At 49.6% G+C, this 15414-nt stretch overlaps 2 protein-coding genes across 3 annotated transcripts in view; one reads left to right on the top strand and one right to left on the bottom strand.

The window, feature by feature from the left end:
* The window catches only part of LYRM4 (LYR motif containing 4), a 198450-nt gene that overhangs the window by 168792 nt on the left and 14244 nt on the right, over positions 1 to 15414 (top strand). The gene's annotated exons all lie outside the window — the stretch shown is intronic.
* PPP1R3G (protein phosphatase 1 regulatory subunit 3G) lies at positions 9027 to 10741 on the bottom strand. The gene has a single exon (XM_025382277.1). The coding sequence runs from the start codon at positions 10739 to 10741 to the stop codon at positions 9680 to 9682; it is 1062 nt and encodes a 353-aa protein (XP_025238062.1). The 3' UTR covers positions 9027 to 9679.

Below are 15414 nucleotides of genomic sequence, written 5' to 3'. Positions count from 1 at the left end.
TTGGATTTTTGTGTTTGTTTTTTTGAAACAGTCTTGCTCTGTCACCAGACTGGAGTGCAGTGGCATGATCATGACTCACTGCAGCCTCTACCTCCCAGGCTCAAGTAATCCTCCTACCTCAGCCTCCCAAGTAGCTGGGACTACAGGGGTGCGCCACCACACCCAGCTAATTTGTAAATTTTTTGTAGATATAGGGTCTCACTATGTTGTCCTGGCTGGTCTCAAACTCCTGGCCTCAAGCAATCCTCCCACCTCAGTTTCCCAAAGTGCTGAGATTACAGGGATGCGCTACTGCACCCACCTAGTGGTAGTTTTTTCTATCTCTCTTTTTTTTGTAAGGTTTTGTTTAATTTTTATTATTGTAACTCTTATTGTGAAATGGTTTAAAACTCACAAGAAATTGCAGAAATAGCACACACAGGTCCCATATACCCTTCACACAGATTTCCACAATGAAAGTGTCTTTTGTAATCATAGTACATTGTCAAAATCAGGAAATCTACTTTGGCATAATACCCGGGGTTTTTTTTGTTTTGTTTTGTTTTGTTTTTTGTTTTTTTGAGATGGAGACTCACTCTGTCGCCCAGGCTGTAGTACAGTTGTGCGATCTTGGCTCACTGCAACCTCCACCTCCTGGGCTTAAGCAATTCTCCTGCCTCAGCCTCCCGAGTAGCTGGGACGACAGGGGTGAGCCACCATGCCTGGCTAATTTTTGTATTTTTAGTGGAGATGAGGTTTCACCACATTGGCCAGGCTGGCCTCGAACTCCTGACCTCAAATGACCTACCTGAGTCGGCCTTCCAAAGTGCTGGGATTATAGGCATGAGCCACCACACCCGGCCAATACTCAGGGTTTTTAACCTCAGCAATGAGATTTGTTAAATTAAGTTTATCCTAAAGCTGTCTCCTTACATATTTTAAGTTTGGCCTAGAGGTTTTTCTGTACATAGTGCACTGTAACCTAACTGGATATGTAAACAGACTGTAACCTACATTTGTGCCAATCATTGAGTTTCAGCCAATCACAGGCAGCCAACTGTTGAAATCAGCTTCAAATAAGGCAATAAGTTGTAACCAATCCGGCTGTTTCTGTACTTCACTTCCATTTTCTGTACGTCACTTGCCTTTTTCTGTTCATTAATCTTCTTCCACCACGTGGTTGCACTGGAAGCCTCTCTGAATCTATTCTAGTCCCCAGGCTGCCTGACTCATGAATAGTTCTTTGCTTGGTTAAACTCTGTTAAATTTAATTTGTCTAAGGTTTTTCCTTTAACAGGTTTTAGGTCAAATAATTCTTTATTATGAGGAGCTGTTTAGTAGCACCCAGGGGTCCTACCACTAGATGCCAGACTCACACCCTCTCCCCGATTGTGAGCACCAAAAAATGTTTGTAGACACAATCATCACTTTTAAATCTTTAATTGATATATAATAGTTGTACATATTTGGGGTACATGTGCTATTCTGATACCTGTATAATATGTGTGATGATCATATCAGGGTAACTGCACTATCCATCATCTCAAACAGTTATCTTGGTGTTGAAAACATTACAAATCTTCTCTCCTGGCTATTTTAAAATACAGTAAATTATTGTGAACTATACTTTCCCTCCATTACTACCGAATATTAAACATATTCCTTCTATCTAACTGTATATTTTTACCCATTAACCAACTCCTCTTCATCCCCCTTCCCCTTCAGTGATCTCTTTTAAAGTAGCACATTGCTTACATTCTGTATTCAAATCAGGGCTTTGGTTCCACAATTTTTAGGTGTAATACATACAGAAACATAACCATACAGTCGCGCAGCAAACAAAAAGTACAAGAAAATCCTCAGAGTTGAACAGACATTTTCAAGCCACACCCATAGAATTACCCTGTTTAAAAACCAAGGAGACAGCTGAAGGCTGGGCTTGGACTGCAGTAGTTTTCAGTGTAAATAAACACTGTCAAAACCACATTCACAGAAATCTGTTAGTCATCCCTAATATTCCACCAAGCACGTTGCTCAAGCAAATGTTTTTTCTAATTTGTTGTTTTGTTGTGTTAAGAAACAGGATCTCATTTTATCATCCAGGCTGGAGTCCAGTGGTGCCATCATAGTTCACTGCAGCCTCAAACTCCTTGGCTCAAGCGATGCTCCCACCTAAGCCTCCTGAGTAGCTTGGACTACAGGTGTGTGCCATCAGGCCTGGCTAATTTTTTAAAAATTTTTTATAGAGATGGGGTCTTGCTTTGTTGTCCAGGCTTATCTTGAACTCCTGGCCTCAAATGAACCTCCTGCCTCAGCCTCCCAAAGTGCTAGGGTTACAGGCATGAGCCACTGCACCTGGCCTCAAGGAAATCTTAAAACAGAGGTAAATGAGGTTTTTTTCTTTCACATTATTAGAAGGAACTGTATAAAATTCCACGTAATCACATTAAAATACACCATCTACCATAGTGGCTCGTTCTCGCCACGGCTTATCACTACTTGCATAGCTGATGAAGGAGCACCCAGCCCCATCTGGTTTCAGTTAAGTCAGACAGTTTACCAACAGAAGTGGATGACTGTCTCTGCCTCAGTCAGGATTGGAGGCAGAGCTTGCAGTGAGCCGAGATGGCGCCACTGCACTTCAGCCTGGGCGACAGAGCAAGACTCCGTCTCAAAAAAAAAAAAAAAAAAATCATAAAGTGACAAATTATAGCTGGATATACCAGACTCATTTTGTAAGATTTTCTGAGTCAACTGGATGTGGCAGAGTCTAAAGTGAAGGCTCAGAAAGCTCTGCCTTTGCCTTTGAAGCACCATCTGGGCACTTCTGCCCAGACCAGAGTCAGCAGAGGCCAGGGAGAACCACCCACAGCCTGGGCTTGGAGCCCCAAGGCAGGCGTTCCATCCCCTCCACTGTCATAGTGGTGAGCCATGCTAGGCACGGACAGCCCCCGGCCTCAGAATATTTTCACAATACATCTCAAAGGCATTGTTTCCTCTGCCAGGAAAAAAAAAAAAAAAAAAAATCAGTCCTCCAGGGCTCATTGCACCAACATATAAATTCATCTTTAATTATGTTAGTAAACAGCACAATCCAAAATAGCTCAGGATTCTGGTTACAAAAGCAACATCTAGTTCAGGTGGCTTTTTGGGAGGGGTTGCAGGTGGGGGACTCACAGACCTTTCTAAATGTGTACTGAGTTATTTTATTTCCAAAGAGCATATCGTGTGTTTCATTGTTAACACTTGTCTGCAGTTTAATATCCAAGTATATTCACAGATATCTTGGGGACCTTCACACCCAGTTGGATCTATGCTTTTACAATCCTAATGCAGCAAACAGAAATTCACTAATCTCAGGTTCTGCGCCTGATAGTGATCCAAGCGTCACAGGGGCTCTGGGTTTGCTGGCTGAAAAATGCAATTAAAAAAAAAATGCCTGAAGTCTGTGCACATAAACGTGACTGCTGCTTCACCAGACTGAAAGGAACGCAAACGGAATGCCTCAACCTACTTACGGTGGTTCTGGACATACTCACTGCATCTTTTTTTTTGAGATGGAGTCTCCCTCTGTCGCCCAGGCCAGAGTGCAGTGGCACAATCTCAGCTCACTGCAACCTCCGCCTCCCGGGTTCAAGGGATTGTTCTGCCTCAGCCTCCCGGGTAGCTGGGACTACAGGCGTGCACCACCACACCCAGCTAATATTTTTTTCCATATTTTTAGTAGAGACAGGGTTTCACCATATTGGCCAGGCTGGTCTTGAACTGCTGACCTTGTGATCTGCCCGCCTCAGCCTCCCAAAGTGTTGGGGTAACAGGCGTGAGCCACCACGGCCGGCCATTTTTAAAATACAATGTAAAATCTATGGGAAGAAAAACTTTCTGGGAAATAGTGAGTTCTTTCACCTACTAAGGGTTTAAAAAGATGCTGCCTCACCTGCACCAGAACAGCCTCCTGATGACAAGGGTGCTTTACCCAAAGCCATCAAGGGAGGAGCTGAAACCGCACATCCTCAGAGAGCACAGCGAGACTATCTCTTTAAGGGCTGTTAGTTTCCCAGAAACATAAAATTGTCATCTGCCAGAGTGGATGTTTCCTCAACCTGACCCGAGAGTAGCTACTTCTAGAAAAATCATCTGCAGGATGTGCTCATGAAATTTTCAACTTAAAGATGAAATGTTTCAAGCTTAGTTCATGAAATCTGTCTGCCCCACTCCTAATTCCATCCAGATTTTCAGACCGAATTTCCTATTTCCAGCTATGTTAGGATGCTGTTGACTCTGTGGGAAATGACCTCAGGTAACAAGTTTCAAAGCACAGGACCTGACCAATGACAGCGATGAGAATGGGAGGAGGAACTACAATCAGAGAAATTATACCAGCCCAATCTCCTTAAATGTCTTATAAGTCACTTGAAAATGGCTTTGCCTTACCAGAAAAGTTTGCATATGTGTACGTGTGGTTTGTATAAATATGGAGATTCTGGTTGAACTTGCTCTGAACTCATGACTTAGTTAAATAGCCTTTTACTACTCCATTGATCTCACCTATTTGATTCTTCTAGTACCCAACTCAGTAGGAAAATCTCACCAGCAAATCTTAAAAGGAAGCCCTTGATCTTTGCCATCTCAAACATCTTCATTTAGCTGACATGTGCCTCTGTTCTTTGCAAAATTTTCCTGTTCACAGTCTACCAAAGTCAAAGAACTAGACTTCACAAAAAGCAAATGCAATGTCTACCAAAAAGATTCAAAAGAGTTGAAATCTGAATGCGCCTGAAGTTACGGTATTTAGCCCTCTAACAACCAGACCTTGGAGGATTTAAGGATCAGTGATGGCTGCGTTCTGATGGCACCTCCCTGATCAGCTAAAGGGAGTCCAAAGAGGAACACAACAGATCACAAGGTAGAATGTGTCTATTTTGTGGTCTGGAAGCAAAACACAGTGTTTCCCAGGTGTCCAAGCACCTGCCCACTTACACACAAGACAGCCAGAACCACTGTGTGGGAGGGGAGGCCGGGACACTGCAATGAGCCCAGGTTGTCAGCTGTTCCCAGCCCCTTGCCTTAGTGACTTCACGCAGCACATCCCCGATTCCAGGAGCCCATCGGGTCCTGCATCTTGGGGACTGGCTGGACAAACGCTGGACTGCAAATAGCTCACGATCCGTGTTGCCAGTTCAGTTTCCACAAGTCACAGCATAGTCTTTTAATCTCCAAACCTGGGTCCTATTGTGTGAACCAAAAATGCAAGTTTGATTTCATTTCATGATGCCACACACACAGACACACAAATCACATGTCCTCCCTAGGGCTGTTCCTTACACTCCTGACAAAGAACACGTGGCAGCAATCACTCTGCCTAACAAAGCTCCAAGCCACAACACTCCAAAGAAACACACGACTGAGTCGGGGGATGAAAGATCTTAGCCTGCTACAATAGAAACCGTTGTGCTAGAAAGCTGAAATATGGAAACCTGCGAAACGATGTATGAAGAGTCCAACACTAACGCTCCTAAAATGAACTGAGTAGGAAGGCTGTGCTTCCCTGTGGGCGGACTCCTTGTGGACAGGCTCAAGAGCCGCAGCGCTGCAGGGAAGCCCTCACCCTGGGTCAAGGCAGAAAAAAGGACGCTGCGTGAGGGGATGGTCAGAATGGAAAGCGCACTGCACACCTGAGAGGAGAAAACCCCCTGCCCCTACAGCCGAGGTTTGTGGGTAACAGCAACTACCCCCTTTCCCAGTTGCTCCTGAAAGGCTGCCTGAGCTGCGGCTCTTGCTGCCCTGGAGAGACTTCTGGTGTCCCCAGAGCTCAGTGGGCTTCCAGAGTCCACAGTACGCTTCCTGGAGCAGGATCCTAGCCTCTCCAGTTAGGTCTTGGAACTGGCTGACCACCTTGCTCCACACACCGGAAAGTTCCCAGGAAGAATATTGTTTCATACAAACTGCCACATTCTCAGCCCATGCTTCTGAAGCTCTAGATCGGGACACAATTCATCCAACGTTCCCTCACCCAGTGATCCATGGACACGCTGCCAATAAGGGAGAAACTAGACTCCCCCTCTGGTGGAGGACAGGGTCATCAACTCAGCTGAGAACTTAGTTTTTATCACTAGAGCTAGGTAACATGTTAAAGTTACTGCATTTTTAAGGAGAATGACCTTCACTTACTCAAGTTGAAGCAAATATTGCTGCAAAAAAGCACTGACTGCATGGCAAGAATTTTGTTTGTGGTGTGTGTGTGGGGTGTGTGTGTGTGTGTGTGTGTGTTCCTTTCAGGAAATGCACTCTTAAATACTTCCTGACTCTGGCCATATTGCCCTTTCCTTTGAAATAACTTTTCAAAAACAAAGAAAACCTATTTTTATTACCTTTACATCACTGCGTAATGTTTGCTATTAGTCTACAATGAGAAGCTGGCACTTTTATAAAATAAAATTGACATTCAAAAGATTGCCAATGCTAATGCTTTGGAAAGGCTGCACGCATGGGTGAAATACTGGGCTGTTTAAAATATTTTACCAAATTATGAACATTTGAAGCGTTAGTACTACTCTGAGACTGGGAAGAGAGCAAAACTAGGTTTCCTTTCCTAGCAGCCATACTGGATGCTCATTATATTATGAAATAATTCCTTTTAAAATGAATCATTTGAACTTTAAAATATAGTTCTGAAAATCAGTAATGCTGTTATGACAGAATAGAAAGTCTTCTGGACATAACACTAAAAATCTATTTCTCTCTGATTCTAGATTCAATGGGTTACCATTTTAAAGGATACTAGACAAGAAGATCTCTGGATTATTATATTGGGCTCCTCATTTAAGTAATCCAAAACAATCCAAAATGTTGCTTATTGCCACATAAACAAGCATTTTCAAACAATGTTATAGCGTATGTATATTGTCAATATCTTAAAAATTAATGTATTTATAAATACATAGGAAAAACACGGTTATGCACTAATGTACTTTTAAGAAATGGTATACCAGATCAAGATTACCTAATGATGCATGAGAAGGCTTGATTGCTTTTATATTTAGTAACAGAAAAATTATGTCATTTTGTCATTTATTTTTAGTCATAAAGTTTTATAAGCATATATGAATTAAGTATTCATTATTTCATCGATGTGACCATTGACCATTTTTAAAAGTCTAAATTGTAATTTGTTAACTCCTGATGGCTTGCTATCAATAAATTATTTTTTCCTATGATCCGTTTCCTTTGGAAACACTGCCATAGTCAAAGGGATATCTCCAACCCGAAGTTCAAACTAAATACATCTATCGTGTAAGATGCCACATTTTGAAGCACAGAAATACCTGGCAGTTTTGTAGTTTGAAGCTAATTCAAACAGGTGCTGTATTTCAGTTGCATTGATGTGTTATTATTTTTTTAGGTGAAAGAAGGCAACAGGTAGATTCCCCTATCCGACACAATAATAACCGCACTTTTCACATTTTTGTGTTTATTCTAAACAAGATTACTGAGAGTCATATAAAGTTTTACCTTTACGCAAAGGGGGTTTATTTCAAGTGGCAAAAGCTCATTAAAAGTCTAAATGCTTTATTAACTATAATTCTCAGCATATAGTGTTTTAAAAACACTACTTCTCTAGAGCAGGGGTTGGCAAGTCTTCTGTAAAAGGGCTAGACAGTAAATATTTTCCACTTTGCCATCTGGTCTCTGCCGTGTCTACTCCACTCTGCGGCGGTAGCATGGAAGCAGCACAGAGAAGACAGAAACGAGTGTGTACGGCTGTGTTCCAGTAAAACCTGATTTGTGAACACTGAAATATGGATTTTATATAATTCTCATGTACCACCAAATAGTACTGTCTTTGGAATTTTTTTCAACAATTTAAAAACGTAAGGCCGGGTGAAGTGGCTCATGCCTATAATCCTAGCACTTTGGGAGGCCAAGGCTGGTGGATCACCTGAGGTCAGGTGTTCAAGACTAGCCTGGCCAACATGGTGAAACCCTGTCTCTACCAAAAATACAAAAATTAGCCAGGTGTGGTGGCAGATGCCTATAATCCCAGCTACTCTGGAGGTTGAGGCAGGAGAATCGCTTGAACCTGGAGGGCGGAGGTTGCAATGAGCCAAGATTGCACTGTTGCACTCCAGCCTGGGCGACAAGAGTGGAACTCCGTCTCAAAAAATAATAATAAAATAAAATAAAAAATCAAAATGTAAAAACTATTCCTAGGTCGCAGGCCTTACAAGAACAGGCGATGTGCCAAATTTGGCCCATGGGCTATAGTATGCATGCCCAGCCCTGTTCTATCAAGCAACAGTGAAACTGCCCCTCCTTAGAGACTACCATCCCTAAAACCACTGATTGTACTCGCCACGTGCTGGAAAATGGGAAGAATAAAAAAAAGGGAAATCACCGAGGCAGAGTCAAGGGGTGACAGACCTTACTCGGGACGCCCTCCTGCCTGCCCGTGCACAGACGGCCACATCATCTTGCATCCACAGCCAGCACAGCGACCAAGGCCGTCCATACCCCACCCCACAGGCCTGCAGAGGTGGCCATCTGCGTCTGCGCAGCACTGACTCGCTGGGCATGCTTCCTCTTCCATCAAGTCACCACTCGCCACTGTGGCTCTGAGAGGAACAGAGAGCCACCTTTCCATCCCCCATCCCCTGCGCTCGCAGTCCAGCGACTAAAAGGGCCCAACTTCTCTGGCTGCTAATGGCCCGGCGAGTCTCACAACAGTGTGCTCTGTCTACACAAAGGGCGCTGGGGCGTGCGTGCCCGGCTCTCCCAGATCACAGCCAAGGCCTGCCCGAGGACTCTGGCATTTCAATTCACCAAACGTCTTAATTCGGAGAGGGTCAGAACACTTTCTACAGAACATTTTAAAGCACAAGGGAAGTTTGGGCCCTTTCGCAGTAAAGAGGGAGGACTGAAGGAGAGGAATTTGTAGGCTGTTGTTTAACAATTGTTAAAGCGCGCACATCACCAGCTGACAGAGATTGGCTGACTGCCAACGCCTCCCCAAACGCACGAAAGCCAAAATACAGAGCACAGCGTAAAACGGGGTGCGAGTGGCCTTTACTTTTTTAAAGGACATTTGTACACAATCGCACAAATAAACAGTGTCAAGTCTGGGCAAACATTTCCCACATCTCAGTCAAAAGGAAAGGGTGGCCTGACCCAGCCACGACCGGGTTTTCTCTGAGAAATAGGTTGGGATGGAAAGGTCCCACGCGTCCACCCACAGCCCGTGGCACCTTCCGTTGGTGCACGGTGGCAGGACCTTTGTTCTTTCCCTAGGGGTCTCCAGCAAGCTGCAAGGGCTAAAATATGTTAGCGTTAAACACCCATCCCCAGGCCTTAGAACCACGCCCGGGAGTCAGCAGCCTTTTCCTTGGAGGCAGCTGCTCCGGGCCTTGGAAGTTTCTTCCTATTCTGACGCAGGCTGGGAATTCTAGAGGCCTTGTAGAAAGGTCCAAAGGACGAGAAGACTGGGGCCAGAGGCTTTCGGAGCTTTGCCCGGGCTCTCTAAGCTCGCTCACTTCTCTGCTGGGGTGCGAGTCAACGGTTCAACGTCTCCCTCCTTTTCCTCCACGCGCCTCTCCCGCCAGATTCGCCGTGCTCAGCAAAGCGTCGCAGCAAGTCCCTTGGGGCGGCAGCCCGAGCTCCACGTGCTAATCAACCCCGCCCCACGGCTCTTCGAAGCTCTCCAGGCTCAGAGCGCGTCCGCAGGGCGCGCGAAGCGCAGCGTGTAGTTGGCGCCCGCGTTGTTGTCCCAGTACTCGCCCTGCGCACAGCGGTAGCAGACAGCGAAGTGGACCGCGACGCCGCGCGCGTCAGCTTGCTCTTCGCCCTCAGGCTGCAGGCCCGGGGGCAGGCACAGCGAGAAGTGGAAGGACTCGGCGCCTGGCTCTTTCTTGGCATCCCCCGAACCTGGCTCGGAGGCCCCCGACTGCGCCTCTGGAGGCTGTGGCTCCAGCGGCTCGGGCTGCAGCTCAGCTGGCACGTCCAGGAAGGAGCGCCACTCGGTAAAGGTGTAGCGCACGGTCACGGCCCTGGGCCCAGGGCAGCTGAGCACGCGGCCGGAGCCCTTCACCTCCGCGCCCGAGGCCGTCGAGCACTGCACGCGCTCCAGGCACACGCGCTGCCGCTGCAGGCGCTCGGCCGCGGCGCTCGGCCCCGGGAGCTGGAAGAGCGGCCGGAGTCGGGAAGGCTGCGCTGAGAGGGGCGCGGCCAGCAGTCCCCCGAGCTGCTCCAGGTCCTCGGCACGCATAGGGAAGCTTCGGAGGCGCGAGAGCACTGCGGGCGGCACCTGCGGCTCCTCCGCCTCGCTGAAGTGCTTCACGCTGGTCAGGGTCAGCCCCAGCGTGTCCGCGAACTGCACCCGCTTCTTGCACTTGGCGCAGCAGCCGCCCGGGCCGAGCGGCGCGTCCTCCGCCCCCTCGCCGCCCAGCACCGCTGCCTGTTGCTGCTGCTGCTGCAGGAACTTGGCCGCCTGCAGGATGGGGTCGGCGGGCAAGGAGAAGGAGCGCGCGCGGCAGCGGCGGCGGCATTGCAGCAGCTCCTCCTGCTCCTGGAGGGCGGTCTCTTCCTTCGGGGACAGGGGCCTGTCCCCTAGCTGAGCGTCAGGACTCGGGGTCTCCGAAGTGCCACCGCCGTCGCCGCCACCCTGCACGCAGAGGACCCCCGGGACGGACGGTTCCTCGACCAGCGGGGTCTCTCCGAAGGGCGCTGGTCCCGGCGCCTCCAAACTTAACCGCGCCCCTGTGGGCTCCATGACGCCGTTCGCCCCTCTGGAGACGTAACTAACTCCTCGGGCCGTGGAAGGAGCGCAGGGCTGCAGTTCAGGCTCGCCCTCCCCGAGGCGAGTCGCCCCAGGCTCGACAAGACAACGCAGTTAGTTCCACTTTGGAGCCTCCGGCTTTTAGCTGCGGCAGGGCGAAGTGGGAGGAGGATGCGGGCCTGGGGCCGGCTCCGGGGCCACGCCGCCTCCTGGTTGAACCTGCCCGCGACGGGGGAGGGCCGGGGGCGGGGAGGCGCGGCCCCTGGAACACCTGGAAGCGAGTTCCCGAGTGCTCGGGTGCAGTGTAGGGGGCGACGTCCTGTCGTTCGCGGACTCCCTGGGGCCCTCACCCGCACCCCCGGCCGGGCTAGCGTCTATTCCGCCGCCGGAGTGCCTCGAAGTGGGGGTATAGACGCCGCGCTCAACCTTCAGAGACCCCCACGTGCACAAAGTCTTCCTGCCCATGAACTTGACCTGACGTGTCTGCCCCCCGGAGGGTCACTGAGCGCTCTCCTCTTGGCTGTCTCACGGGCCTGGCGAGTCCCCGGTGCAGCGCGCAACTGGGGAAAACTTGCCTACGCAGAGGCTTGAAGGAGGCCCATTCCGCGCCGCCGGAAAGCAGGGAGCGCATCCCTTCCCTTCTGCTCCTGCCTTCCCCAAACTTCAGGGTGCCCCGGGTTCCAATCCCACTCGGAAGCCTGACTCGATCAGGCGCGCTCCGCTCTGCGCTTCCGAAAGCCGGCAGGCAGGAGCCGCCGCCCCCATCCGCCCAGTGGCGGCGCGGGGTGGGCTGCGGCCAGACTGGGGCGGGGACCGTGCGGGGACGCGCGGGGGAGCGGCCACGGCCAGCAGCCGAGAGCGGCGGGAGGCCATTCGCGCCGGGCCCAGGAGCACGTCCCGCCCCTCCCCCTGTCCCGCCCGCCGCGCCCGCGAGTCCGCGCCCCGGGTCCCTGCAGGGAGGGAGGAGAGGGAGCCCCGTGGGGCCGGCGCCCACGCCGCACGCACCACCTCCCACCGCGACCGGACGCCGGCGCCCTGCGCACCCTCCCCGCCCACCGGGAGTGGGGGCCAGGCCCGGGCCGGACTGAGCTGTCACCGCCCTGCCGTTCGGCCTTGCCAGGGGCCAAGGCCTGAACCTGGGGCCGGGGAGGGGTGGGGGTACCCGGGGGTTGGTGGAACTTCTAAAAGTGTTGTTTTTCTTGTTTTAGTTTTAAGGCCACCCTGAGGGCCATCTAAGTCAGTGATTCTCACTTCAGCATGCATAGACATCACTGGGGGGCTTGTTGGCACATCACAGGGCCCCACTTCCAGAGTTTCCTTCTTTCTAACTTTTTCGAGATAGGGGTCTTGCTATGCTGCCCAGTTTGGTCTCAAATTCCCGGCCTCAAGCAGTCCTCCCGCCTCAGCCTCTAAGGCAGCTGGGATTACAGACACGTCCCACTGCTGCCAGCTCCCTAGCGTTTGTGACTCAGTGGCTTGGGCTGGGGTCTGGAAGTATTTCTAACAAGGGGGTGCTTATGCTGGGCTCTGGGGACTGTATTTAAACCTATGTGGATGTGTCTACAGTTACTTACATAGAAAGATGGGGATTCTAGAAACAGAACCACTAATTAAGAAACATAATTAATTGAGGCTTCATAAATAAAACATGTCATGGTTTGGCAGAATTGAAAGGGGCCAGGACTTTAGCCATGTTAACAGAGGGCAGGTAAAAGAGATGGTGAGTGGAGGATGAGAAGCATGTTAAGAGCTAACATTGATTAATTGAGTAGCTACAAGATGTCCCATCCATGACATAGGAATCACATAATTCCTGACTACAGATAGGACACAACACTGCAGAAAGGTTTCTCATCACCAAGGCTCCCCAGGGTGGCTCTCAAGAGATTTGAGCCCAGGCAGCTTAGAGGAGACATTTCCCCCATCACTACTAATCTTGGGCTGGGAGTGGTGTCCTGTAAAGGGGGCCCTGTCGGTCCCTTTGCTGGACTCTTGCTGGTCGTTTTACACCAGTGTGGAATTCCATGATTGTGTCTTGACATGGGCGTGGCACCTCATGCCCTGGGGCATGTCCAAGAGGCCCCAGGCACACATAGCCTGTCTTCCTGCAGCAGCTCTGATTTGGAGAAGGATATTGCTTTTACACTTAAACAAACATTGCTATATCGTGGACTTGAATACAAAATTCACAAGCTATTTTAAAGATAAAATAAGACTTAAAGGAGATTTTGAGGTGGTGGTGACCCTTTGGGCTACAACCCTCATTGGGGCACATGTTCGCGCCAGGACAGGAAGAAGGTGAGGGAGGTGCTGGGGCATAGAATTTAAGGAGGCGTCACTCTTAGGGTCATGCAGGTGCACTGGTCCCAGCCCCAGCCCACCGTCCTCTGTGCAGTGGAAATGCTAGAGGTCCCACCCCCGGGGAGCTCTCAGTGCATTGAAGGGGCCAATACTATACAAACTCAGCCCCTCTGGCCGATGCTGAGAAGGCGGGATCTGACCTGGTCAGGAGGCCAGGGAGGCCTGTGAGGAAGGTGAGGTGGAAGGAACAGCTCGGACTGCAGGAAGAACACGCTGGGCCACGCAGAGGCTCTGTGTTGGAGGGAGTGTCAGGGGGCTGGACTGGAAGAAGCCCAGGATGGCCTGAAGGCAGAGAGCAGGGAGGAGCTGGCAGAGCTGAGGATGGGAGGGGACAGCCACTCAACCTTGAGCAGTGAGAGGCACTCAAAAAGTTTTAAGTCATGAATGTGACTAACCAGATTTAAATTTTGAAAAGATCATTGTGGATACAGGACAACGAGCAAATTACTGGGGACAGAAACAATGGAGTGAGCCCCGTAGGAGACTGTTACCATTGTTGCAGTGAAGGGTGATCATACTTAAGAGATGGCTATTGTGGGGTGGACAGATCTGAGAGCTATTTAGGAGTGAAAACCAAGGTAGCACACTTATGGCCCCAAGTGGGGGGAGGTGGGGGGAGGGAGGTGCCTTAGGATTTGGACTTGAGCTGTTGGGTAGAGACAGTAGCAGTCACTGGGGCAGGGATCCCCAGAAGAGGAATAGAGGGAGGGCAAGGTCATGAATTCTGTTTTGACCAGGTTGAACTTCTCTGGTTCTTTCCAACACCAAGTGGTATCTAACACCCGTTCTCCAACAGGGTGTCCAACAATTCAATTCTGACATTATCTACCTGGAGCTACTGTCTGTCTCCACAGTTTAGAGGCTCAGTCCCACAACACTGCCCCCACTGCAGAAGCCACTTGCAAATAGGTGCCCAGGCTGCCTGCATTTCTGCCCCGCCAGCTACCAGTTAGTGTTCCCACAACCCGTCTCCAGCTTCCAGATGTCTCGTGGAACTCAGGAAAACACTCTGCTTGAGTTCACAAGTTTATTGTAAAGAAGAAAACTCAGGAAGTGGCAAAGGGAAGAGATAGAAGACAGAGTGTGAGATGGGCATGGGACTTCCAGGACCCCTCTGGGTGCACCAGCCTCCAGGGTCTCCACATGCTCCCCACCCAGAAGCCCCACCAGCCTTGCTCTTCAAGACCTCTGGAGCTCAGTCTCCAGCTCTTGCCCCTTTCTGGAGGTCAGTGGGTGGAGTTAAAAGTTCCAGTCCTCTAATGACTTGGTGTTTCTGGTACCCAGCCCATCTGGAGGCTCTCTGGGGAGCCCACTCTAAGTCATCTCATTAGCATAAATTCAGGTGTGATCAAAAGGGTCTCTTCATAAGAAACAATTATGTTACAACAAAATAACACTAACAATGGAAATAATAACAAATGTCCTATCAGAAAATTCCAAGAGTTTTAGCCTTTCTATTGCAGGAACCAAGGACAAAGACCAAACGTCTATTTTTATCATACCACAGTAGGTCTATAGCTGAGAAGGGACGAGGGTCCAGGACTGAGCTTTAAGCAGCCCTGATGTTCCCAGATCAGGAGGAGGAGGAGGAGCCTGCAAAGGGGATAGAGAATGAACAGCCAGAAGTGTTGGAGGGAATGGGAGAGGGTTGTTCTCAGAAGCCAAAGAAGGACTTCAGAAGCAGAAACGGTGTGCACCCACCTTGGGGCGCATGAGGACTTTGGGATCCTCCCCCTTGCCTCCCAAAAGGTACAGAAACAATGGGTGATCTCTGGCTCCCACACCACTCCTCCACTCTGGCACAGTGTGGGGTGGGGATGGACTGCTCTCCCAAGCTCACTGTCCCCTAAGCTTTCTCCTGGGGACAGGGCCCAGGTCTTCTCTACTCTGAGATGCAAAGCCCTGAAGTTAATAGTTAAATGATGTAACATGCAAAATAAATTCTTGAAATTTAGACTGTGCAGTCTACCCCCACTGAAGTGTGTTCAGTCCTACTTCAAACATCATGTGCCTCCACTGCTAAAAGATTTACTCCAGGCATTCAGAGGCTCCAAGCTTTACCGTTTGTTCATGTTACCTATTGCTGCATAACAAACCACCCCAAACAGGGCTGTTTTTAAAAATAACAAATTTATTCTCTTTATTAATCTGTAGATTGGGCAGGGCTCTCTCAGGAATAGCTTGTCTCTTCTCTATTTGCAGTGGTTTGAAGGCTGGGGCTGGGATCATCTGATCACCAGGTTTGGGGTCTGGGCTGGGAAATGTCAAACAATTCAGGTGAAGTCATTGGAAAGGAATTTTCCCCT

This window comes from Theropithecus gelada, chromosome 4 (genome assembly GCF_003255815.1).
Source record: "Theropithecus gelada isolate Dixy chromosome 4, Tgel_1.0, whole genome shotgun sequence".
Taxonomy (NCBI): domain Eukaryota; kingdom Metazoa; phylum Chordata; class Mammalia; order Primates; family Cercopithecidae; genus Theropithecus; species Theropithecus gelada.
Note: the sequence above shows the minus strand (reverse complement) of the source record. Positions and strands in the feature narration are given on the sequence as shown.

What these genes read in the sequence shown, in the direction of transcription:
- PPP1R3G (XM_025382277.1), bottom strand. Translation starts at nt 10,741, where the DNA reads ATGGAGCCCACAGGGGCGCGGTTAAGTTTGGAGGCGCCGGGACCAGCG.